Source organism: Tupaia chinensis, unplaced genomic scaffold (genome assembly GCF_000334495.1).
Source record: "Tupaia chinensis unplaced genomic scaffold, TupChi_1.0 Scaffold000216_1, whole genome shotgun sequence".
Classification (NCBI taxonomy): domain Eukaryota; kingdom Metazoa; phylum Chordata; class Mammalia; order Scandentia; family Tupaiidae; genus Tupaia; species Tupaia belangeri.
Window position 1 is genome coordinate 2,904,903 of NW_006159691.1, and position 25,952 is coordinate 2,930,854.

Sequence of the window (25,952 nt, forward strand, 5' to 3'; positions counted from 1 at the left end):
ATGGCAGACTGTGGTTCAAGTCCCAGACCTGGTAACGTGCTTTATCTCTCTCTCTCTCTCTTTTGCACACATGCCTTGGAGCAAATTAAATAACAATAAATAAAATTAATTAAATAATTTTAAGAGGTTTTTGTTATAGGGCACGTGCGCTTGCCAGACAGACAGAGAGAGACAGAGAGACAGAAAGCAAGAAATCACCCCCCAGGGGGGATGGCCACACCGCAATCCTTTCTCCCGAGAATTCCTTCTCTTTTTAAAAAATCACTTATTTCGGAACCAGCAGTTAGTGTAATGGCTATGCCACTGGACTCCCACGTAGTCGACCGCAGTTCGCGGCCTGGACCCGGTGGCTTAAAACTCATGTCGGGTGCATATGTGCATGTGCCCAAGATCCTAGGAGGAGAAAGGATTGTGACGTGGCCATCGCCCCTGGGGGGGTGATTTCTCGCTTTCTGTCTCTCTGTCTCTCTCTGTCTTGTCTGGCGAGCACGCTCCCTATAGCAAAAAAAATCTTTCGAAAAAAAAAGAGAGAGAAGGAATTCTGGAATAGGTGTCCTGAGCTTGCAGGCAAAAAGCACAGTTTGGATTTGAATCATGTGTCTTCCACCTATGTGCCCTGTGCCTTGGATAGGTGACTCCTCTGTCCAGATCTCAGTTTCTTTTTCTATAAAATAAGAAGATGGTACAGCTACCTTCCAGTTAAGATGCATAGCTCTATGGATCCAGTCATGGGAGCATAGAGTGTCCTTCGAAGAGTACAAGGCCTGCTTTTTTTTTTTTTCTAGAAACATTTTTGCTATAGGGTATGTGCCCTTGCCAGAGAGACACAGAGAGAGACAGAAAAAAAAAAAAAAGAAAAAAAAAAGAACAGAAAGCGAGAAATTCCCCCCCCCCAAGAGGGATGACCATGCCACAATCCTTTGTCTTCAATTTTCCTATCAGGATTTTGGACATGCACACACATGTGCCCAGAATGAGTTTTAGGTTGCCACTTCTGAGACTCAAACCGCGGTTTGCCATGTGGAAGTCCAGCAACACAACCATTCACCATTTGCTGATCCCGACAAGGTCTGCTTTTAATAGGAACAGGGCCTCACTTATGAGTACGTGTGTGAATGTGTGTGTTTTGCTTGTTTTTGGTCTCTGCTTTTCTCTCCACCTTCTAGTTGAGCTATCTCTCTGGCTCCAGGGTTCAGATCCTCTGATCTTTTCCCAAGATAGTATGTCTAGAGATGCCAGTAGAGAATAAGCCAGGGAAAGAACCCTATGGGGGAACAGGAGGAATACCTGATTGACGTTGCCCCAGAGAGTGGCATGGCTTCTCACATCCAGGGAAAAGCCCTAAATGGAACCTCCCAGACTACCCCCAGTTGTCTGGGTTCTTCTATTTTCTACCTAGAACACGGTCAAGAATTTTGCAGGACCGAGATGGTGGGATTCTCCATCACGTCCTTTCCGAGTAGTTTCCCAATCTCTACCTGAACTCTTCTAATGCTGGGAAGCTCAGTACTTCTGAAAACCTCTACAAGCAAGATTCATGTCTGGGTCTTTGGTAGCATGATCTCCTGCCATCTAACAATCCCTGGTGTAAAGTAGATGCCCATTAACTAGAGGGTTGTCAGAAAAGTCCTGACACTTTTTAAATAGAAAAACAGAAAAAAATAAGTCATGACTTTTCTGACAACTTAATATTTGTCCAACTCATTAAGGAAGGAACTTCTCATTTGGAGGAGGAGACAAAAACTTCCAAGAGTAGGGGCCATTTGAGTTGAGCCTTCTAAAGGGGGAGAGATTTCCAAAGAAGACAATCTTAGAAGGCCAATTCAGGCTTTAGAAGTTTCCAAAAGGGACCTAAGCAGATGTACTTTGTTAGAAATTTCTTCCTTGTGTCAAGCTAACCTGGTCCTAATTCTGCTCCTCTGGACCACACTATCCCAGCTTCTGAGTGTGTGCAGAGAACATTCCCTAGTTTCCCCTCTCTATGAGAAATATCCCTGGATATTTCAGACACTCCCCTCATGACATGAATCCAGCACCCTCCATTCCTCTTCCTAGAGCCATTTTACCTGCCACTATCCCTTATGAAGAATGGTACTCAGAATAAGGCAGAGGATTCACAGCGTATCATGAGCATATCATATCCCCTGCCATCTACCCCTCACTCAGCCAACAAGTAAGGGTCAGAGAGTCCTCAAAGTGATCCGTTAGACGAAAGAATGGCAAGAGTTGTGGTCACATCACATCATCCCCCACCTGTCAGAAGCAGTAACCTTTGGATTACTATGTCTTAAAATATTTCTTCAGCTCTGGAAATGTCCCTGCGGAGGAATAAATAGGCTTATGCAAGTTCTCTTTTACCAGCTTTTGGTACCCCCTGCTGGCCAGATTGTGTGACCCAATTGGCAAGAATCTCAGACCAGCTGGAGAGAACATTCTAAGTTCAGGGTGTAGTAAGTACTACTTGAATCTTGAAGGCTCTGAGGATTCCGTGAATTATAGGACAGTTCATGAGTCGTATGACTATTTTATGAGGTTTAAACATATTCTATAGCTATGGATATTCTGTAGGCTCTGAGGGAGAAAAGAAAAATCCAACTTCTGTGAACATTTTATTAATTCTGCAAACATTCTGGGAAGGAAATGCTAAGTTATTAACTGCAAGTATTTCTTTTTTTATTTTTTATTTATTTTTTTATTTAAATTTATTTGTTTACCTTCATTCACTGTACATCATTACAGCATACAAAATGAGATTTTGCATCCAGAGTACACTGTATATTGTCTCAATCAAGCACATCAACATACTATTGTTAACAAATAATTTTCCATTTCTTGTTTCCTGTATGTTTTGCTTTTTTTCTCCCCATCATTGATTCCCTATCTCTTAACCTCTGCCATCTCCCACTCTCTTCCCACACTGTCTCTGGTATCTATATTTACTTTCTATACTGTTCCCCCCCCATTTTTTATTGAATTACTAAAGATATTAATTAATCTAAATATTTTCATAGCAAACACAGCTGATATATACATTTCCATGAACACAAGTCTAACTTTAGGTATCCTATAAAGTAGCACCTAGCTAGGGCTATATATCTTACTGCAGTCATCGAATGGATTTTTTTTTCCTGAAACTTTTTTTTTAACTTAATTTACATTCTTAACTGCAAGTATTTCTTGATACAAATGTTCCAGGTAATGAACTAATTGTTTGCAGGGTTTTCTTCTCTTTCCTTATCCATATCTACTTTTTAAATTATTATCATTTGTGTTCAGAGAGGGATAAACATCTCTCCACACTTCAAATCATACCTTTAAATATACATTTATGCAACAAGTTTATTGAGCACTGGCTATGTGCCAGACATTCAGAGGGAGAAGAGTAGGTGCAAGGAGTCAAAAGCCCTTCTCCCAAGAGGTGCTTGCCTCTTGGGTAAGAAAGTTGAATCACTGCAATTTGACTAGTCAAGTGTTTTGCTGACATGGCACCAAAACCTTCTCTGATCTCCTGCCAAGGCTCAGGCCATGTATTAATTTTCAGATAACACCAGATAGTTCTTCTTGGCATCCATCAGCTTTGTGATTTTATATTTACTGCTCTATCTATGTAATGTCTGTCTTTGCCATTAGTCTATGTTTCGTGAGAGTTCGGGTCAGGAAAATATGGTCTTCTTACATCTAGCAGAGAATGATATATGTATGTGCTGATTAAGTATTTGTTCATTGGATGTCTCAACCATGAGGAGAAAAAGTACAATTTTATGTAGGGTAACAGAAGAAATCCTCAAAGGAAAAGTGATATTTGAATGTCAGTGAAGTTTATGTTTCCTGTAAGGGGATATGTGTAGAAGATAAAGCTGAGTTGAAGCCTGGACCATAGTTTGAGAATCTCGTGTGCCCTATTCATAAGTTTGGATTTTCCTCTCTCTTGAGGAGAAAAAAAAAAGTGAAGTGGTAATTTCAAATCTTTGGTTATGAGAATAAATATCACTTTCCTGTCTAACTGAGAGTTTTAAGATTATATAGATTTTTTTCCATGAGAAAGAGACTAATAGAGAGTCAAGCATCCCCAACAGGGTATCCATGCCACAATTTACTCTTAGTTTCCGCCAGCCAAGATCACAAGCACACATATGCATGTGCAGTGTGTAGAGGGGGAACTAAGAACATGAACCTGGCACCTGCCCATGTGGTCTAAACATGACTGAGACTTGAGCTACTCTAGCTGTCCCTTCAAGGGTGTTTAATACTTAAATTTTGAATTCTGAAAGAATAGAGACATAACTCCAAATTGTGCTTCGGTATTTTATTGCCTTCTACGGTCCTTCCATTTACACCTGGTAGCTATTTTTACCTATGGCCCCAACACCTGTCTACACATTTTAGACAATCATTAAACATCATTATCACCAGTAACATCTAATAGGTATCAGCCACAGCCTAAGTACTAAATATGTCATATCCTTGATTTTTCACAATTCAATTATAATTCTAATTTTTAAATATATATGTATTTTCGGACAGGTCCAGATTTTCATTTTTAAATACAGGTATTCAGAGTTACTCAAGCATTTTTATAAAATGTCATTTTTCATACAAGCAGTGGCCTTTTTGCCTTTTTTTATTGCCTTGGTAACCAATGATTTGTGCCTAAGACAACTGTCTCCATATTATTTTATCCTGAATGAAATGAGATTTGTGGGGAGTTCTACCCCCAAGGAAATAGCAAAGTCTCCAGTACATACTCATTTGTAGTTTTAAAGTTAACTCTCTGATCAAATTTCCTTTTATTTCCTGCTGGGGCAAATGTAAGCAGAGCTTGAATGGAGGCAAAGGATTTGCTGTATATCTTTTCAAATTTATGATTAAGAAGGTCACATATACATTTTTAAACATACTCCTTTTTGATAATAAATGAAGAATAAAATTTTGAAATGTCATCAGCAACAGAATTACTCATTTTTCTTTCATTGGTGTTCCCTCTTCCCCTGTCTGAGTGCTTGCCATTAGGGAAAAGGACCCAGCTCATCCAGTGCTTCATATCTCGTTTTTCTGTCTGCCTGAAATAGTTTCACTAGTAGAAAAGTATTGCCTATGGCCAAAGCATTACACCCAAAAGATGTGTTCCTATTCCCGAGTGCCCTTCTCTCCCTGGGCAACTTTGAAAAGATAAATAAAGGAAGAATTCCATTTTTTAGGCTGGATGTGTCTTCAAATTATGATCAAATGTGAGGAACGTCAATCTTTTCTCTTCTTGGTCTAGATTCTTGGACCCAGATTCACTCTTTACCTTTCTCTACTGCTTCCTCTGCTTCCAGAGCATATCCTATATGAACTTCCTCAGAAGGATCTCTTGCTACCACTGACTTTTAATTAGGTTCAGCTGATGAGAGCTGATACAGGCATTCAGAGGAAGGGAGGAGGGGAGCTTTACCTCTGGTTCCCTCCCTATAAGGTTGTGTAGTACCAGCTGGGTCCCTCAAGAGAAAGCCCCTTCTTCTGTCCGGGTGGCCTTTTCTCAATGCTCTCCTTTTGGGTTCTGATTTCCTGCTCCTTCTTTTTGTCCTTTTGGACCCACAGGTGATTAGCAGATTTCCTGTCACCATTTTATGTCTTAGGTACCTTATATTCTTCTCATCTTTGTCAATAGTCCCTTTATAAATAAGCCCTCCTCAAATTATCCTCATGTGAGTGTGCTAACTGTCATTCTTTGGTGTAGTTTGTTCCTAGATCGTGTCACTCATGTTTTAAGGATACTCTCAAACTGGAATTGGTCCTAGGTGAACACCTCTATTAATACTTCTACATCTAGATTTATCCTTTCCTTTAGTATCTCCTCTAGCAGGGAGATCATTGTCTCTCAAAACAGCCTACTTCATGATCAGGTGGGCTCAATTCTGGAAAACTATCCCCTGTATCGTATTAAATTTGACCTCTCTGGGTCATCTATTCTTTCACTAGTAGAACCATTGAGAGAGAAATGGCCAAGATTGAATTTGAAGCCAAATCCTGGGAAAGATGGAGCAAGAGACCTAAAGAAAATTATCCTCAAGATATTTAAAGTTTAACCTATGGACTTTCATGTGATAGGAACATAATAACTATACATAAATGTGTATATGGTGAGGAAACTCAGAGGGACCATGTTGGCAATTTTAGAAAAATTTTAATTAATTGTTATATATAAGAAGGGTCAGTCATATTTTTATATACTTAGTGTTATATCTAGGGCCAATCAGTTTAAATTTAAGGGAAAAAGATTTCAAATCCATAAAAAAGCTTTTTAACTTTTCATTTCCCTAGTGAGATATCAAAATTACCATCAACTGGTACAATTCAGAGAAAGATGGGGTTCTACAGTGGGATGTTGGAGAGGGGATTCAGACTTCGGAATATAGTTGGATCTGTTGACAATAATCTAAAAACAAGAATGGCAATGGCCATGTGTTGACTGTTCACCATGTGCCAGGGATTGTGCTCTGTTTATTTTATCTCATTGAATCCTCACAGCACTGTGAGGTTGGTCCTGTTATTTGCCATGGTATACAGAAGAAATTTAGAACTTAAAAGCGATTAAGGAATTTCCCTGGGCCCTGCAGTTGGCAGGTGGCAAAGATAGGATCTGAAACCAAGTTTGCATGACACCAAAGCTGGTAGTTTGGTTTCAGAATCTCCTGGGGGACTGGGTGGCAAGGAAAGGTCCAGGCCCTGTCCTACTTCCAGGAGTCTCTCTGCACATTTTCAACTCTTCAGGTAATTCATGTATATACAAATGTTTGAGAACTACTGCTGTAAACACCCATCTGGGCCTGAGGGTCTGTCATTTCTATGGAAATAACTATGCATCAAGTTTAGCTTTACTTTTTCCCTTTTTGAGCTATGAGACTAAGATCAACCCTCACCCACAGCCTTCAGCCCCTACTTCAATTTGCCATTATTTGGTGGTTATTTCATGAGCTCAGTCCTTGAGAAAGGGTAGATTCCATTTTTAATCTCATTTAGATCATCCAAGAAATAGAAAGACCAGTCTAGCTTTTTCCTTCCTCTGAAATGAAATCAAGAGGAACATTATGCACATCTCAAGTTCCCATTTTAACCTCAAAGATAGAATATGCCTATTGTTAGGGATGAAACAGCAGGAGTCTTACATTTCAAGTAAATGGAAACCATGAGTGACTTGTACCTTGTTTACTACACCTTGACATTGGAGGGCCTGTCTTGGCACTACTTCTGGAGAATGAACCAGGTTTGAGGGTTGAGCATGAGTTGGGAAGGGAGAACAATCTATCTTCCCAATGCTTTAATGCAACTGGCATCATCTGACTGTGGTTTTTCCCTTGCACATGTCCCAAAGGAAGCTGGCCAAGAAGCAGAAGGAGACGCAGAGTGGAGCCCAGAGGGAGATGGGGCCTGTAGCCTCCACCGACAAACCCACCACCAAGCTCAGCTCCAGCCGCAATGATGAAGGCTTCTCCTCTAGTTCTCAGGACGTTAATGGATTCAGTAAGTTGAGCCAACCAAGGGGAAGGGGACATTCGTGGTCTACCTTGGCCCTAGTACCTTGCTATAGATCCCTCTTAGTGTTATGGTGCTATAAGGCATGGTTGGAATGCTGCCCTGGAATAGTCAGAATGAAGGTTCTCCCTGGCAAAGACCTGAGGCAGCCTATCCTGGGGTGAAAAGGAATATTTTAGAATCTACCTCAAAGTAGATGGAAAAGATAACAAGTCATTCTAACTGTTGGTAGGCATAAATAGAGACAAGTTAAAAATAATAATGGTAAAAAAGAAAGATGAGGAGGATGGCTATGCCCTTAAGGAGAAAAATATACCACACTGAATTGAGTGACTTAAATTTTTAAGATTGTGTTTCATATACAGCACCTAAGGTAGTGAGTCATAGACTATTACTGTCTTTGTTCTTAGTACTTTGAAAACTGAGGCTCAGAGAAGGAACTTCCTCTGAAGTTCCACGGCTAATGAGTTGCATAACCAGATGGCTCCCAAGTTCTAAGCCTTGGCCACTTTCAAGCCATAGCCAGTGTTCCAAGTGGCATTTAGTAGAAATTACCTGAGTAGTAATTAATGAAGGATCCAAGCTAATGTAAGTGGTTAACATTTTAGGGTTAACTCTAGTCCAAAGGAGAACCCCAATACTTGTAACATCCAAGTCTACCTTGGTGATAAGACTCAAGAGAGGTGGCTTTTGTTCTTTCAACTATGCTGGAAATGGGAACATGGCATCCTAACTGCTTGTGGACATAAATAGAGACAGGTTAAAAATAACAATAGTAGTGCTGGCCTATGGTCCAGCGGTTAAGGCAGCTGGACCCCGTGTGGATGGCTGTGAAATTCAAGTCCCAGACTCAGTGGCTCGAAAAACATTCTAGGCATGTGTGTTGCATGCCCCAAATCCTTAAAGCAGGGAGGAATGGACCAGAAGGGATTGTGACCTGACCATGCCCCCATTCAGGGGTACTTCTCTTTCTCCCTCTCTCTCTATCTCTATCTCTCTCTCCAGCCAGTGCCTATGGCCTCTGACTAAGTAAAAATAAATAAATAAATAACCATAAATAAAAAGTCCAGCTCCCTCCTGGATATGATAGGTAGATTCTTTGGCCTCTGCTCCAAGCTGGGAAATGTAAGAAATCTGAAGGGGTGTTAGCACGTATTCCCTCCAATGCTACATAGAGTGCCAATGGAAAAAAATGTATTATGTAAAAATCACTTACGATCAGTTTGTGGTGATGTGGATCTAAGAGAAGATGAAGGATGAAAGGAAACAAGTATTTTTGACCACTTTGTATAACTTAGGTCATTGTCCCCATTTTGTAGGTAACGAGTCCAAAGCCAAGTGTGCTTGATTGACCTCCCCAGAGCCACACCACTCATTCCTGATGGATCCAGGCTCTGAGAGTAACTCAGACCCTTGAGTTACAACAATAATACCTATAATACCCAGGGAGGTTTTCAAAATAGCACGTATTTGAGCTCCACACCTTACCTGCTGAATCAAAATCTCCTGAGGGATGAGCAGTGAGGTAGAACCGAGGGATGTGGACCTTTTAAAAGCCATTCAGAGGGTTCTTATAGTCACCCTAGTTTAGAACACATAACTTTGAGGAAGGTAATAGCTGTTTTCAAATGTTGGTGTGCTGTCTTGGGGGAGCTATATTAGTTTGAACCTACAGAAAATTTGGAAAAAGAATAATACTCATATACCCTCTGCCTGGATTCACTAATTGTTAACATTTTGCAACATTTTCACTTCTATGTGCACTTTCTCCATATATAAAATTTTCTAAACCATTTAGAGGCAAGTTTAGATGTAATGACACTCCACCTCCATGGAATTCACCCTGTGTTTCCCAGGAATTAGAACAACCCTCCAACATAACCCAGAAAAATTATCTTACTAGAGAAAAGTAACCTTGATTCAGTGATTGCTAATATAGTGAAGTCTATAGTCCATAGTTAAATGTCATCAGTGTCTCCAAAATGATCTTTATTGTTTATTTGTTTTAAATCAGGATCCAATCAAAGAGATCACATTGGTTTTTTTTTTCTTTCTTTTTAATTTGCGAGAGGGCACAAGTCTGCTTGCTTGACCTCCCCAGAGCCATACCACTGCATCTTCCAGAAGACACACACACACACACACACACACACACACACACACACACACACAGAGAGAGAGAGAGAGAGAGAAACCCTAGGGAGATGGTCATGCTGCAATCCCTCCTCCATTTCTCCCTCCTCTCCGGATTTTGGGCATGCACAAATGCACATTTAGCAAGTTTTTCAAGCCATTGAGTCCAATACTCACACCATGTGATCAGTCATGTGGTATCCAGCTGCCTTAATCATCAAACCATGTGATCAGCCATATGGTATTCAGTCAGCTACCTTAATCATCACACCACCAACTGGCCCATACTTGGTTTTTCTGTCTCTTCATCTATTTCTATCTAGAACAGCCTTCCCAACTTTATTTTTTCTTTTTGGATACTAATATATTTTTAAAAGCCTAGGGCAGTTATCCTGTAGAATATTCCATGATCTACATTTATCTGAGTTTTCTATCATGATTATATTCCGGCTAAACATCTTGGCAAAAATATTACACGGGTGACGTTGCATCTTTCCTTTTGTATTGCATCAGTAGACACATAGTATCACTTTGCCATTATTGATAATGCTAACTTTGAGCATGTCTTAAGGCTGGGTAATGGCTTTGAAATACAAAGTCTAAAGGCACTCACTGATTATCTTATGAGCAAGCAATTTTTTAACTTTTGTTTGTCTTAGTGATCAGAATAAATTTGCTGAATAAATCTGCCTTACTGTGAAGCCAATCCTTTTTCCATTCTCAATCCAGGTGAATCACTGGTATTCCCTACATTCCATAAGGAATAGGGAAGGGGATATTGACTTAAACCATGGTAGACAGAGAAGGAATTGGTGAGAAATGGGCTAGGTTTTTCCTCAAAGAAAAAGAAAAGACATCCTGAGCTCTCTGAGCCTCTGGCTGTTGCAAGTGGTCACTGGTCTCCTGCTTTTGGCCAGGGTTGGAGAAATTTATTTGCAAGGCCAGTTGAGGTAAAAATACTTGCCAAGTAGTACCAATTCGTTCCAGACCTTTCCTGCATGGGTCAGCCTCTTGTGTATACTTTTTTCCCTTTGTAAAGGGGACCTAGGAAGATACTGAACACCAAAAAGCTTATAGTCAAAGATGCATATGATCATTATAAATTGAAATTATTGGTATTTGGTCTCAAGCCTTCTGATTTCAAATGCAAAGCTGAGTAACATCAATTTGTTGCATTTCAAAAAGAAACATTACCATTTCACTATGGGTCAAAACTTAGACATTTAAGATAAAAACGCCAAAGATTTAAATAGGTTCACTAGTCAGAGAGGAAGAGGAGGAATATCCAGTGGAATTCAATTAGATGTTTTAAAGGCCAAGGACAAGTTTGCCAGATGATTGGCATGTGTGTATGTTTTATATTTAAACACACACATGCACACATAGACATATAAACACATACATACATATAAATGTATAAACATTTATTTCAATGATATTGCTTTTAAAAAGAAAAGAACACATTTCAATTGACTTAATATAGTCAGTTATTATAAAGTTTTGCATTTGTTTGAATCACTGAATATTTTAGGAGTCTCTCAGTATATGTGATGTCTTTAGGCTGCAGCTACAAACGCACCCTGGGGATCTTTTGAATGCCCTAGAATGCATCAGGTACCTTTTAAAATGCCCTGTGGAACCACTGATATGAGATTTGAGGGGGAAAAAATCTAAGTAATGCTTACACTGGAGATGAGAAATTGCTTCTGAAATCACCCTGATGTATGTAAAATTGAATCTATTTTTGTGGCATTAGGGAAGTAACTGTCTGTCTTGTGAACTGGCGTCTTTTGGAGGCCTTGAGATTATGTGCAAATGTTGAGGCAGCATTGAGACAGGCAGGGCACAGAATGGTTGTTACATCAGAAAAGATTACAGAAGGATGTGCCTTCAGCAATTATTTCATTATTGAACAGGTGGGCCCTTGCCTAATTCAAATTCTGCCTCTACCTGCATAAGTTTACTTTCAGAGGTTTTCTATTCTGAGTTCATTGTTAAAATCTACAACATCTATTAAATTGAGCTTCCCAATATTGTACAGGAACAATGACCTCCAGGACTCAAGGGTGATGGGCTTTGTCAGATACCGGCTGATGCTTTGGAGTGCTGTGGCATTCTTGAAGGAGCAGTGCATGTCAGATTTCAAGGACAACAGTGTGCATTGTTTTCTGTCTAAAGAAAGGCTAGCTTTTATTAAGTAATCTGATTTTGATCTTACCCTGTGTACTTGCTTTTTTTTTTCCACTGTGATCTTTTACTCACTGGGATCATTTTCTGGGTCTTTCTTCTGGTGCTTAAATCTTCTTCCTTATCTCTTTTGTTCATGTCATCTTCTTCTTGTTCACTTTCAGTCCAAATAAAAGTGCTTCAAAACAAATCCATGTCAGATACCTATGATATGGGGCTTGGATGTCTACCCTTCCTATGACATCTAACAGACTCACCTTCCCTCTAGATCACATTAGTTAAGTCTGTCTTAATTTTTATGCTTCTCTTCTGTTCAATCATTTTATGTGCTGTATAAAAACAATGCATCTCTAAGGATTATGGGATACTAGGTCATCAAGCTCTCTGCTAAATAAGGAAGCAGGCAGAGGTGAGGCCTGGGAGGTGAGATTCAAAGGTCATGATCTTAGCATGTAGTACATGTCTCCCCCTGTGCTATGAGTGCTAGCGCACAGTTTGGGGAGGGAAGTAGTTACCAAGATGAGTAAAATGCAGTATTATCTTGCAAATAATAAATGTTTCTACTTGTAAATTTTTCATAATTTACAAAGTTCTCAGGGCCATCAGATGGCATAGTGGTTACAGTGCCAGACTCTCACATGGCTGGCTGCGGTTCAAGTTCCAGATCTGACAACTTGAAAATCATGCTGGGTACATGTGCATGTGTGTTCAGAATCTCAGGAGAAGAATGGAGGAGAAGGGATTACAGTGTGGCATGGCCATTTCCCCTAGGTGGTGATTTCTCATTTTCTCTCTCACTGTCTCTCTCTGATTCTCTCTGGCAAGCACACACATCCAATGGCAATAATAATAATAATAATAATAATAATAAAAAATTTAAAAATGTTTTTAAGTCCTTCAGCAAAAACATTTATGGGGCCCTTATTTCTGTATCATAAAATAACTAGTAGGTTTGTTTTACCTCCATTGCACAGAGGAGAAAACAGGTTCATAACAACCCTGTGACCCAGATTATACGAGCATTGCAGAATCAAGGATTCATTTCTCCTGACATCAGTTACAATCTATTCTTCTAGTTCTTCAAAAAGTTCAGAGAAATAGGAACCAGCAGTTGGCATAATGGCTATGTCGCTGGACTCCCATGTAGTCCACCATGGTTTGAGTCCCAGACCTGGTGGCTTAAATTCATGCAGGGCCCATGTGCATGCATGCCCAAGATCCTGAGAGGACAAGGGATTGCAGCGTGGCCATCCCCCCTGGGGGTGATTTCTCACTTTCTGTCTCTCTGTCTCTCTCTGTCTTTCTGGCAAGTGCATGCACCCTATAGCAAAAACCTCTCAAAAAAAAAAAAAAATTCAGAGAAATAGCCACCAAGACTATCTACAATAAAACAATAGTAAAATAAATAAACAACCAGGATTAGAAAAAAGTAAAGGAAGACAAAAGTTACAGACCAGGATATATTAAAATGAAATTCTGTTATATTAAAATTTAACCTAAATATGCAGACTGATAACTTTAACATCCAGTTTGGCTCTGAATTTTCTGGTAGGAAAAGCCCAATGACAAAGATAAATTTTATTGGCCATCTACTTTGAGCCAGATCTTGTGCTTAATATGCATTTCACTTTTAAGCTTCCTGTGAACCCTATCAATTAGATACTATTCCCATTTTTGCAAATGAGCAAATTAAGTTTCAGAGAGCCAACATAAATAGGCCTAAAGTCACACAGTGCAAATATAGAAGGGATGAAATTAGAAGCTAAGTAAGTTTATCTGACTCCAGAACCAATGTTCCTCCCCCAGACCATGTTGGTACCCAGTAATTCACCAGTCTCAAGGAGTGAGATCTCTGATGGTTGGGAAAAAAAGGTGATCTCCACTTCTCTCCTGGCCACTCAGCCAACTTCTCTAGCACAGAGGCAGAAGCTGTGGTAGAGAAGCTGCCATGCTGTGTTCTCCACAGAGTCCTGGGGCCAAGAATGGCCCTGACTCCATCAGTCCTCATGAGATCTCTGGCACTGTGATAAGCATTCTCAAATATGGTATCTTGTTCATCCTCACAGCAACCCTGTACAGAACATATCCTCATCACACCCATTTTACAGTTGAAAAAAACTGATGCTCTTGGATTTTAAAAAGTCTTCCTAGGGGACCAGCAGTTAGCGTAATGGCTATGTCACTGGACTCCCACATAGTCTATCGCAGTTCATGTCCCGGACCCGGTGGCTTAAAACTCACACCGGGCGTGTGTGCATGTATGCCCAAGATCCCGAGAGAAGAACGGAGGAGAAGGGATTGCGGTGTGGCTATCCACCCTGGGCGGTGATTTCTCACTTTCTGTCTCTCTGTCTGTCTGGCAATCACATGCACCCTATAGCAAAAAACCTCCCCCCCCTAAAAAAAATAAGTCTTCCTAGGGCCATCAAGTGGCATAGCAGTTACATTGCTGGACTCTCACGTGGCCAACCAGGTTCAAGTCCTAGATCTGGTGGCTTGAAACTCACAATAGGCTGCACGTCCAAAATTTCCAGAGGAGAATGGAGAAGGGATTGTGGCATGGACATCCTCACTGTGGGGTGATTTCTCACTTTCCCTCTCACTGCCTGTTTCTGTCTCTCTCCAGTGAGAGCACATGCCCTAAAGCAAAAACACCTCTATAGAAACAATTTTATTTTATTATTTTATTATTTTTCCCATCCAATGATCACATTTTAATGCTTCTACTTACAAATTTTTCTGTCTTCTCTCAAATAGCATTAAAATCAGGAAAAATATACACTTAATCACCAAATTCAATTTGCCAGGGTTCTTTAAATTTTTCTTGTATTTCTATATTAAACCCAGAAATTATTTTTTTCAAACAGTTCCTATTATGGCCTGCTTCTCTGAAAGCTTTTGGATTTACCTATTTCTGTGTGTTAAAGCAGAAATTAAAAAAAAATAATTAAAGTCTTCTTGAAGTCATATGACCAATAGATAATGAGGCATGGACCCTGCAAAATATATTTTGCTTTCAAAACCAAGTATCTTTGTCTTTCCTCTAACCTTTAGCTGTTATAGACCATGAAACAAGGCAAAGGAGAGAGAGGTTTACAAGGTGAAATAGCCCTGCTGTATAAGAGGACAGTACCCTGTCCTGATTTATCTATTTCCTAAACTCCTGCTGCAGGAAGGCTGCCAAGTGGGTGTTCTCACCGACTAGTCCTGTGGGATTCATCCTACCAGGAGCCTCTCAAGAAACTGGGACTATAAACCAGTCATCCCACCCTCAGTCATTCTTAAATTGGACCAGTCTCTGGGTATATATATTGGGTTGTCAGGAAAGTGATGATGCATTTTTGCATAGAAAAACAGGAAAATAGATCTTGATTTCTCAGACAACCTAAATAATATATAACAGAGATGGGCAAAGAATGATACCTGCCCACACAGAGAGACAGATGGTCCAACAAAGAGCATCTTTGTGGCATGAGTACTTTGTAGCCTGCACAAAGAACAAGCCCTTTCTCCTGACTTTGCACCACCCGATGTGACCAAAATATACCTGGGGCACAGTGCACAGTAACCTTGGGAGATATTTCCTGCTGATGAGGAAGGTGGACTCTGACACCTGAAGCCTTCCCCGTCTTTCAGCACACAGCCTTCATGGAGGTGTTTTATGCATACAGGTTGAGGGGTGTGCAGTCTTGATACGCCATAGGATGGGTCAGCAGAGATGGGACAGGCAGAGAAAGCACAGGGGAAGATTTTAGCCTGATTATTTTAGAAACAAGCTACCTAACTAAAGCAATTAAAATAGGGAAGAGGATAGTGACTTTAAACATAGTGGGAGTTGGATGGGCTTCTGATAAATTTCTCAGAAAGACTCCTTAGCCCTTTCAGGATGATGGTGAGCCAGATAGGGAAATAGTTTTCTGTGAAACTTGATCTTACCATGCACTATCTTCTTGGGGAAACTCTTAACTCAATGATGTGTGACTTTATTGCTGTTTTTATTAGGGACATTTTCTGAATCTATCATTTTGCTGGATGCTATTCACATACTATCTTTAAATCTCAAAACAGAGCAAGCAGATAAGAATTATTATCCTGGTGTCATAAGTGACATTATTGTTGCCACTAAGACAAAGGCTACAATCCTAAATAGGCATGGCCTCTTGGGCCCCCATGGTTGCTGAATAGTATGTTCTCTGACCACTGCTCAACCCTCTGACTCATTAGATACTCATTGACTCATTTGAATATATGAATGAATAAATGAATGAATGATAGAGGCGGAATGCACATTAAGATCTTTTAGTTCCAAACCCATATTTGGTTCCAACTCTTCTCAGAGAATTCTGTCTTTTTAAGCCAAAATCTCTCCCTTATAACTTCCATTCATTCCTTTGTGTTTTCACAGACAAGCATGAATTGGTCAGCAGCCATGTGCAGGCCTTTGTCGGCCCTCTGGTGTCACATAGGGTAGTGGAACATTTTTCTCTTCTTGAAGCAACTCCACCCCACCCCTGTGAACCTAGGTCCTTTGCTCAGTCTAAGCAACCCCTCATCAGCCATCAGGCTTCCTCCAAACACATCGTTTTTCAGTCTGCTCAAACTCTTTATTGGTCTCTCTGCCTCCATTTGGTCCATGCCCATGGAGTGTGCAGTTCCCAAGATGACTATCACCCTCTACACTAGGTTCATTCCCTGGGAGTTCAGTGACTGGTGGTTCTAAATGTTCTGAATATGTTGCTCACATTTGAATTAACCTCCAAATAGCCACCACATTCATGCCTAAGGAAGACAGTGTGGCTTCCAGCCACAGCTGCCTCATTCAGCCTAGGTGAGAACAACTTTTGGGACCCAAGTGAAGGATTTTACATCTTCACATTTCATCTATGGTCTTCCTTCTTTCAGATTTGACCCTGTTACTCAAGCCTACTGAGATATATATATATATATATATATATACAATTTTGATCACTGTAAATGTATATATATATATATATTAATATATGTGTGTGTATATATATGTATAATATATATTATTTTTACTGTACTGACCAAAAAGTTTACTTAATCTCTCAGTTTGAGGCCTCAAAATATAATAATTATTAGATTATTAATATTTATAATAACAGTTATCATCTACTGAGCATTAATTATATGCCTGTTTCCATGCTGAGTACCTTACATGTGTTCTTATCTCATTGGTAAGTTAAGAGGATTAAACACATGTTATAATTTTATCTGATGATTTAAAGGTGAGGAAACTGAGGCTTAGAAATAGTAGGGTTTTATAGCTTTAAATGACAGAACTTAACTCAAACCTGGGTCTGTTTCGCACTCCTAAGCCCATAGCCAAGGCCATTCCTCTGTACCACTTCTGTTAAATGGATGTCATTATTCTCATTCCATTGATAAAGAAACTTAAGTCCACAGACATTGAGTCATTTGCTTAAAGCAGTGGTTCTCAAAGCATGGTCTCGAGAGGAGCAGCACCATCACATGGGAACTTACCAGAACTAAATTGCCCTAGACCTACATAACCTGAAACTCTGGGGATCAGTCCAGCAATCAGTGCTTTTAATAAGACTTTCAGGTGATTCAGATGCATGTTCAAGTTGTGGGACAGGAAGGGTCTAACTACTCCCTTTCCACAGTAGATACACCAAGAGAACCTGCTGTTAGAGGTGCTGGACCTGAGGATGCTAAAGCCCATCCATAGTGAAGAGGGTCTCTAGAGCTAGGGATCCCATCTCCAGCATCTCTGGGATTTTCTCTTCTTTTGTCTGAACAGTAAACAATCTAAAAATCAGAATGGAAGGAGTGGAAAGTTAAAAGGAATATCAGTGATGAGTTACAGTGTAACTCAGGAATCAACAGAGCATCATGAAGAGGAATAAAAAATGCAAAAATTATGTTTGCAAGAACAATTATATTTGCTGGTTGCTCCAGGATTAAACTGAATCTGGGGGAAGAATGGAATATTACAAGCTTGCCACCTCCAATTTTATCGAATATCTTACAGGGATTATTGAATATTTTGAACCATCCACTTGGCTGACAGATTAAAGGCCACACTTTTTAAGTCCCTGGAAACCCAAAGTTGAATGGCATTGTTTGCTCCCTTAAAGTACAAAATGGAAATTTTAGTAACCTGAAAAAAGTGGACAAATTGTCCATCATAAACACTAAGGAAATAATTAAGGTAAGTTCCAGAAAAGATTAAATCCAAAAAGGATTACACTAGTTGTAACAGACATAGGTAAAATTATAAATTACCTTGATGTCATCTGATCCAACCTCCTCATCTTAAAAATTAAGAATCAAATCCCAGACAGTTTTCTCAAGATAATTCATTGAGTAAGGAGCAGAATCAGGGCTAGAATTGGAGCTATGACCATTCCAGTCCTTGCCCCATGGACTCCCTCAAAGAACTGAAATACAATCAAGAATGATTTGTCTTCTAATATTTTTTGTAAACTCCCCAATCCAATGTCTACACATACATAACTTTCTCAAATTGAAATAACTTTTCATCTCCTTGTTGTGGGAGTAGCTGAGATGTTCCTTTAAATATTCGCTGACAACTCTATGCCTAGCATTCTTCGATTGTAAAGATAAATAAAACATGGTCTCTGCCTTCAAGGGTATTAGTGTCCTCCAAGAGGAGACTTGTAAGTGAATTAGTTTCAACAAATGTGATAACCAATGGAGAAAAGGCATGTATAATGCCATAGAAATGCTGATCAGAGGCCCAGAAAGTGATTAATTTTGCCTAATTGAGAAAATACTATGCAAGAAGATAGATGTTGATTTGAAGAGGGTGCAAGAGAAAGAGTGAAAAAACAAGTAGAAGGGACAAAAGCTCAGAAGTGTAAGGATTATGGTGGGTTCAGAGACATCGGTTTAGAGACCAAGGTGCTCTGTATTGAGAGAATATGGCCAGAGGTGAGGCTGGAATGATAGCTTGAACCTGCTTGGAAAGGGCCTCATGTTTGAGGTCAACATAAACTCACTTTCCAAGAAGGCTAACCTATTTGAAAATTAGAGTGGTCCCTGTGTCAAGTGTCCCTATGTTTTGTTGGAGTCTGGCTTTATATGCTCTTTGAGTTGTATGGATTCATCTTTCATTGCAAACAAGTAGGGAGGCATTTTATCAGCTACAGACCTTCATTTTCATTGTCATCTGGCCCAGTCATTCCTTCTCAATACCCTTTCAAAGAGACCTCAGTAAAGCTACAAGCTGAAGTAGCCATTGACAATGTATTCTAGGCCACTACATCTTGAGGAGAAAAGAGAATTGTTCTCTACACCTCACAGGTGGTCCTGAATTACAACAGGGCACTTAGAAAATGCTTGTTAAAGTAATCAGGGATAAAGACGTGATGTTGAAAATGTAAATATGTAGTTGCTAGGTAGCAGAATAAACTGAGCTTAGAGACCAATTTTTTTCCCCAGCTCAGTGCTACAACCTTGAAAAGTTGAAAACATAGATAATAAATTCTACTAGCTAACATTTTGTCAGTAATTATCGGACAAAGTACTTTACATGCTTCATTTCATTTAATATTTTCAACAACTCTATAAGACCAGTAAAGGAAACTGAGGCTCAGAAGTGAAGTAACTTGTTCAAGGTCACATAGCTACTATAAAACCAAGCCACTTTTGACCCGGGATTTATATTATTGACCTATCGGCAGGCCCTGTGATTGTGTGTGTGTCTGTGTGTGTGTGTGTGTGTGTGTGTGTGAAAATGTTTTCATTCAGGATTATATTTTTTCTACATGTTACAGAAATTGAAGTTACGTTGTATGAATATTGTATAAAACAAATACATGTCCAGATAAAGGAAAAATTTTGCCTTTCTCTTTCTCTCTTTCCTTTTTCTATGCTGGTGAAGCTGTTATGAAAAGGGAACCATCCTACACTGCTGGTGGAAATGTAAATTGGTATAACCACTATGGAAAACAATATGGAGGTTCCTTATAGATCTACAAATAGAACTACCATATGACCCAGTAACCCCTCTCTTGGGTATTTATGCAGAGGATAGGAAAATGCTCAGTCAGGAAGACACTTGTACCTTCATGGTTATTGCCCCTGTGATTATTGAAGCACTTTCTTTGCTTAACTTTTACTCTCTGTTTTTCTCCTTCCTCCCTGACTGGTGCTGCCTATGGTTCTCAACCTTTTAAGGATTGATGCACCCCAGGCCTTAGTCTTAAACCTCTTCTTTTCAGCTTATACTCTCTCTCAGTGGGTGGGGATGATGCCAAATGAGATAGTGTGCACAAGAAGAGGCCAGATTTAAGGAGAACTGAGGGGAGTCTAAATCTAGGAAGGTTAGGTTTGAGATACTATTGAGTCATCAGAGAGATGTCAAAGAGAGATTTGGATTTGTTGCCTGGGAGCTCAGCTGAGGAGTCTGGTCTGGACAAATGTGTGTCACGTTTTGTATTCAAGACTTTGACATGAATAGGGAAATACCACAGCAGTGAAACACATCACCTAGGTCACTCAGCAAGTTAATGAAGAACCAGAATTTTGAACCAAGGCTTACCTATGATCTACCCCGTTTAAAAAAAAAAAAAAAAAAAAAAAAAACAACAGTCGATTAAAGCTGACAATGTAAAGTTAAAACAAGGGACTATGAAAGGCCTGTGTAATGTGATTCAAGTGTAAGACCTTCTGTTAGTCCACCTGGATCCAGGTATGGAGCCTGGAGTGTGCCAAGAAGGTAGGAAAGGAAATTTTGGGGAAAAAATAGGGAGGTAAGACATTTGTGGGACACAGATATGGTTTATTACCTGTTGATGATGACGTGTATAATATTCTCAACTGACCTGGTCTTAGGTGTGTATCATGCTAGGGGAAGTCTCTTTACAATCTAAATGATGTGCAGTGATTGAATGTATAAATAATAATGATGAATAAAAAATAGATTAAGTGACCTCATAGTTGTCTGTTCATTCTGGATTGTGGTAGAATCTCAGTGTCCCCACATAGCTGATTGCAGTTCACATCCTGGCCTGGTGACATGAAAAACATGCCGGGAGTGTGTGCATGCATACCCCAAATCCCAACAAGATGGGGAAATGAAGGAGAAAATTTTACAATATGACCATGCTCCATTAGAAGGGTGCTCGCTTGCTCTCTCTCTCTCTCTCTCTCTCTCTCTTTCTCTCTCTCTTTCTCTGTTTTTCTGTCTCTAATGAGCACTTACTTCCTCTAGCAAATTTTTTAAAATGCATTTTTCAGGAACTTTCCAAAGTCCCAGCATATATCTCAAACTATATCCGCTTTCAGAGGGGACAAATGTCAGGTGAACAGAAGACTCCACAAACTAAAATAATAGCCATTAGTGACACAAACAAGAAATGGCAGCACAACTCTCAACAAGCCCAAGTGATAGGGAATACAGATGACATGGATATGGCTTGGTATGTCCAGTAGGGTGCATGCCGAAGCTGCCTGATGAATGGTGTCTGTGAAGAGAGGCTGTCTTGGGCCATTAACCATGTGATTTAACTCTGTTCAGGTGATTACAATTCACCTTGCCAACCATGTGAGCTGACTTCCTAATTATATAGAGGCTAGGAATGAAATAGTTTCAATTTCCCTTAATAGCAAAGAAACATTCACAGAGATAGAGCATAGGTTACTCTTCTCATGTTCCTCCCTCACACCTCCTACATCCCATTCAATGCCAAGTCTCGATTATTCTACCTCATCAATGTATCTAGAACCCATCCACTTTTTCCATATCTACTCCCTCCATCCTTGTCCAAGTCATCATCATCTCTTAACCTCAGTAAAATCACTGTCCCTTCATACTCCTCATCTATCCTCATTCTCTAGTCCTTTTCTTCATAATAGCCAGATCTTTTCAGGGCAAATATAAACACATTGCCTCACTCATCTCCAGCTTAACCCCATTCTATTGCTCCTGGTTGTTCTTAAGCTGAAGACCAAAGTCCTCATCTTGACATTGTGCACAGGTCTTGCCCTGCCAACCTCTTATAGGCTCTTACATCTTACCACTCTCTCTATGATCCCAAGTCATGCTGTCTTCTCCTCTTAGTATTTAACATTTTTTATACTTTTTCTACCACAAAATCTTTGTCCATAACATTGCTCTATGTAGGGCTGGGGTGTACTAACTACACTCCACTATGTCTGTTTCTATAAACTTTTACTGGAGAATGGGTTTGCTTATTTGTTTATATATTTCCTGTGATCACTTTTGTGTTAATATACCAAAATATACCATTTTGTGGTAGAGCTGAGTGACTGCCACAAAGATTGTCTAGCTCATAAAGTCTTAATATTTACTCTCTGAACTTTTACAGAAATGGTTTCCAACCCCTCTTCCAAATTACTGTCTATATCCACACTCTTAACCTAATGGACTCCTTTAAATCTCAATTCATGCATTTCTTTCTTTCTTAGCCCTCATTTTCACATACCAGATTAGATTTCTTTATTGGGTACTATCATAAAATTGTGTTTCCTTTGGGACCAGCAGATGGCATAATGGTTATGTCACTGGACTCCTATGTAGTTGACTGTGGTTTGAATGCCAGACCTGGTAGTTTACAACTCAAGCCAGGCATGTGTACATGCGTGCCCAAAATCCTGAGAGGAGAATGGAGGAGAAGGGATTGCAGTATGGCCATCCCCACTGGGAAGTGATTTCTCTCTGTCTCTCTGTCTCGCTGTCTCTCTCTCTTTCTCTCTGTCTTTTTGGTGCGCACACACACCCTATAGCAAAAATCTCTCTCTCTCAAAAAAAAAATTTCCTCTTTGTTCTCAGCACTAATCTCAGTTTCCAAATGTGTTACTCTATAACCAGATCCCCCTAGTACATGGCAAGCTTCAAGAGAGGAGGTCTATTTGTGTTTTCTTACTAATACATCTTCATTATGTAGCACAAAATAGATATCCAAAACTCTTACTGATGGATAGATAGGAGAATGGATAGGCAGATAGATAAGACTCAGGTATCAAAATCCTCACACAAATTTAAATAAACATTTAGGAAGTTCTATGTAGCTGATACCACACATAGTTGTTTTGTTTTAGGCATCTATTACATAGTTGGATGCAGCCAGAGAAAAAAAATCAAAGGATGTTACTTTGCCAGTCAGATGCTATTCAGCTCTTAGCCTCTCTCCCACTTCTGCCGCCAACTCCCAGAATGCCGACACAGAAGGGAGTTTTACAAATCCTTTCTCATGGTTTCTGAAAATGGGAAACTGGTCTTCAAAATATCCTCATGAAGTTAATCATTGACTGATCTGGGATTGTGATACAATCACTTCTCCAATCATAGGAGCAAGAAGAGAGAGCAGCTGATAGTTTGCAGAGCACATACACGTAGAGGTAAAGGTTCAGATGGGTGTTTATCTGACTCTATCTGACTTTACCATATCAGTGAAAAAGGCAAGAAAAACAGTAAAGAAAAGAAGCAGATCTTAAAGCAGACCGTGGTTCTCCTTTGGCTGGATAGCCTCACGAGGAGCCATAGGCACATTAGTTATCTGAGGAGGTCCTGGGAAATAGTAGACCTGTTACATGGGTCCAATCTGTGCCGTCATGGAGACCTGACTTCCTCATACTACTTGTTCATAGGAGTTAAGATGTTTCTTTAGTTACAGAAAATCACTTGCTAGAGAAAAATAAATGTATTTGGGACATGTTGGTTTTCTAGGTTAGAAGAGGCCAAGTTGAGTCGACAGGATATCAATGGGAGGTGGAAATCAGTTCCTTGGGCTACTTCAAGATGCTCAAGGGAAACATCATGGGGAAGTTAAAAGGAATTGAAAATGTTAAAGGATGAGTGGTTGGAATTAGCCAAGGTGGCAAAGGAGAAATAAGTAATCACTCTGTTTTGGTGCAGCAAACCATATCAAAACATAATAAACAACTACCATTGTATTTTATCCATAATTCTGTGGGCAGGCGTTTGAACAGGGTAAACGAGTTGGGTAGCTTGTGTCTGCTTAAAAATGTGAAGCCTAATCTGGGATGAATGGAATGGCGGGAAATGGCTGTGACAGCTCTCCTAGGGCCACATATCTAGGATCTCAGTTCTTCCTCAGATAGCATCTGTCAAGAATAGAATGCCCAGATGGCTCCTTTATTTGCATGTCTGACCCCTCTGCTGAAATGAATAGAACATCTGGTGAGGACAGCATTGTTCTCTTTATGCATCTAACTGAGGTGTCCTTGTAGCATACTCACAGTAATTGGATTTCTTGCATGAGAGGTGGCTTCCCCTAGAGTGAATGTTTCAAGAAAGCCAGGAAGAATGCCAGTCCTTTTAAAAACTAGGTCCAGGGCCATCAGGTAGTGTGGTGGTTAAGGCACTGTACTCCCACATGACCAACTGCAATTCAAGTCCTGGACCTGACATCTTCAAAATCACACTGGACATGTGTGTGTGTGTGTGTGTGTGTGTGTGTGTGTGTGTGTTTGTGTGTGTGTGTGCATGCCCAGAATCCTAAAAGGAGAATGGAGGAGAATTGATTTCAGTGTGGCCATCCTCCTGGGGAGTGATTTTTCACTTTCCCCCTCACTGTCTCTCTCCATTAAGTACATGCACCCAATGACAAAAACAAAAATAAGAACAAAAGAAAAAACTAGGTCTAGAACTGGCCGGAATCACTTCTGCTACATATCATTATTAGCTACAGACTGGCTTTTGGTGAAGGGAGTGGAGAAGCAGACTCTATCTTTGTACAGGAAAAACAGCATATGCCTATAGGAAGGGAGAGGAGAGGAGAGGAGGGGAGAGGAGAGGAGAGGAGAGGAGATAGAGGAGAAGAAAAGAGAAGAGAGAAGAGAGAAGGAATAAATGGTGGCCATCTCGGAAACAAATTAGCACACTATTCTAAAAGAAAATGACAGGGACCAGCAGTTAGTGTAATGGCTATGTCACTGGACTCCACATAGTCGACCGTGGTTTGAGTCCCGGACCCGGTGGCTTAAACTCACGCCAGGCACATGTGCGTGCATGCCCAAGATCCTGAGAGGAGAATGAAAGAAAAGGGATTGCGGCGTGGCCATCCCTCCTGGGGGGTGATTTCTCGCTTTCTGTCTCTCTGTCTCTCTCTGTCTGTCTGGCAAGTGCACATGCCCTATAGCAAAAACTTCTCAAAAAAAAAAAAAGAAAGAAAGAAAAGGACACATATATATAAGCACAGAAGTGTGGAAAAGGTCAACTTGGCAAGAATATAGTAGGAATAGTTTCTAAATCTTCAGTTTCCATTTTGATTAGTGTGATGACTCTGCTGTATTAGTTCATGGTTTGGTAGAGTCTCTGAAGATATTCCAAATATCTGTACAAAGATATTCTGTAGCTTTTGCTGCCTTGTACAATTCCTTGTGAGTGTGAATGTATTCTCTAAAATACTAAGTCAAAAGACATCAAAATGTTAACTTCCCCTGCAGCTTGAGAGAGAGTAAAAGGAAAGAGGCAGGTGTTAATATCTCTTTTCATGGTGCTGGTCACCTTCCTTAAGGTCAGGAAGTCCCTGATGTTTTTCCCAGGAAGCTCCTTCCCTTGAACTAATTATGAGTAGTTTGCCTTTCTGTAGTACTCAGAGTATTAGTGCCATGGAGCTAAATGGCAGGAGACGAACCTGGAGAGATATCAAGTACTGTGTCTTAAAAAGTCTTAAATACTAGAATTTGAAATAAATTCTGTTTTCTACAACAAGCCGTCACAAATTTTCAGATGTGGAGGGGCAGGATTGAGTTCAGTTTTTAGAAATATCATCCTGGTGACAAGGTGAATGTGTCAGAGTGGGAGTAGATAAGACTAATAACAAGTATTGTTTCTGCATATGGTAGACTTCAAAGAAAGTCACTTAGCACAAAATATTGTTACATATGAAGTTTTATTCCATACACACATCCATAGTTACATACTCTTACACACTCACACACACATTCATACACATCTGCTTATAGAATTAACATCAACTTTGACTCAATTGATGTAGCCAGCTCTGTAGTAAAGTGGTGATAGACTGAGTGTGCTCTACTTTTTTTAAGTCCAGAATATTGATTAGATCTACTTACTCCGTACTTTTTTCTTTCCTTTTTTTTTTTCTGCTAAGTAT

The 25,952-nt window shown here is 39.9% G+C and overlaps 1 protein-coding gene across 1 annotated transcript in view; it reads left to right on the top strand.

Moving 5' to 3' along the window:
- The window catches only part of PTPRT (protein tyrosine phosphatase receptor type T), a 1,472,724-nt gene that overhangs the window by 1,327,940 nt on the left and 118,832 nt on the right, over positions 1 to 25,952 (top strand). The window contains exon 18 of the mRNA XM_006147596.1: positions 7,355 to 7,503. Within this exon, the coding sequence (XP_006147658.1) occupies positions 7,355 to 7,503 (149 nt within the window). The remainder of the gene's footprint in view (positions 1 to 7,354; positions 7,504 to 25,952) is intronic.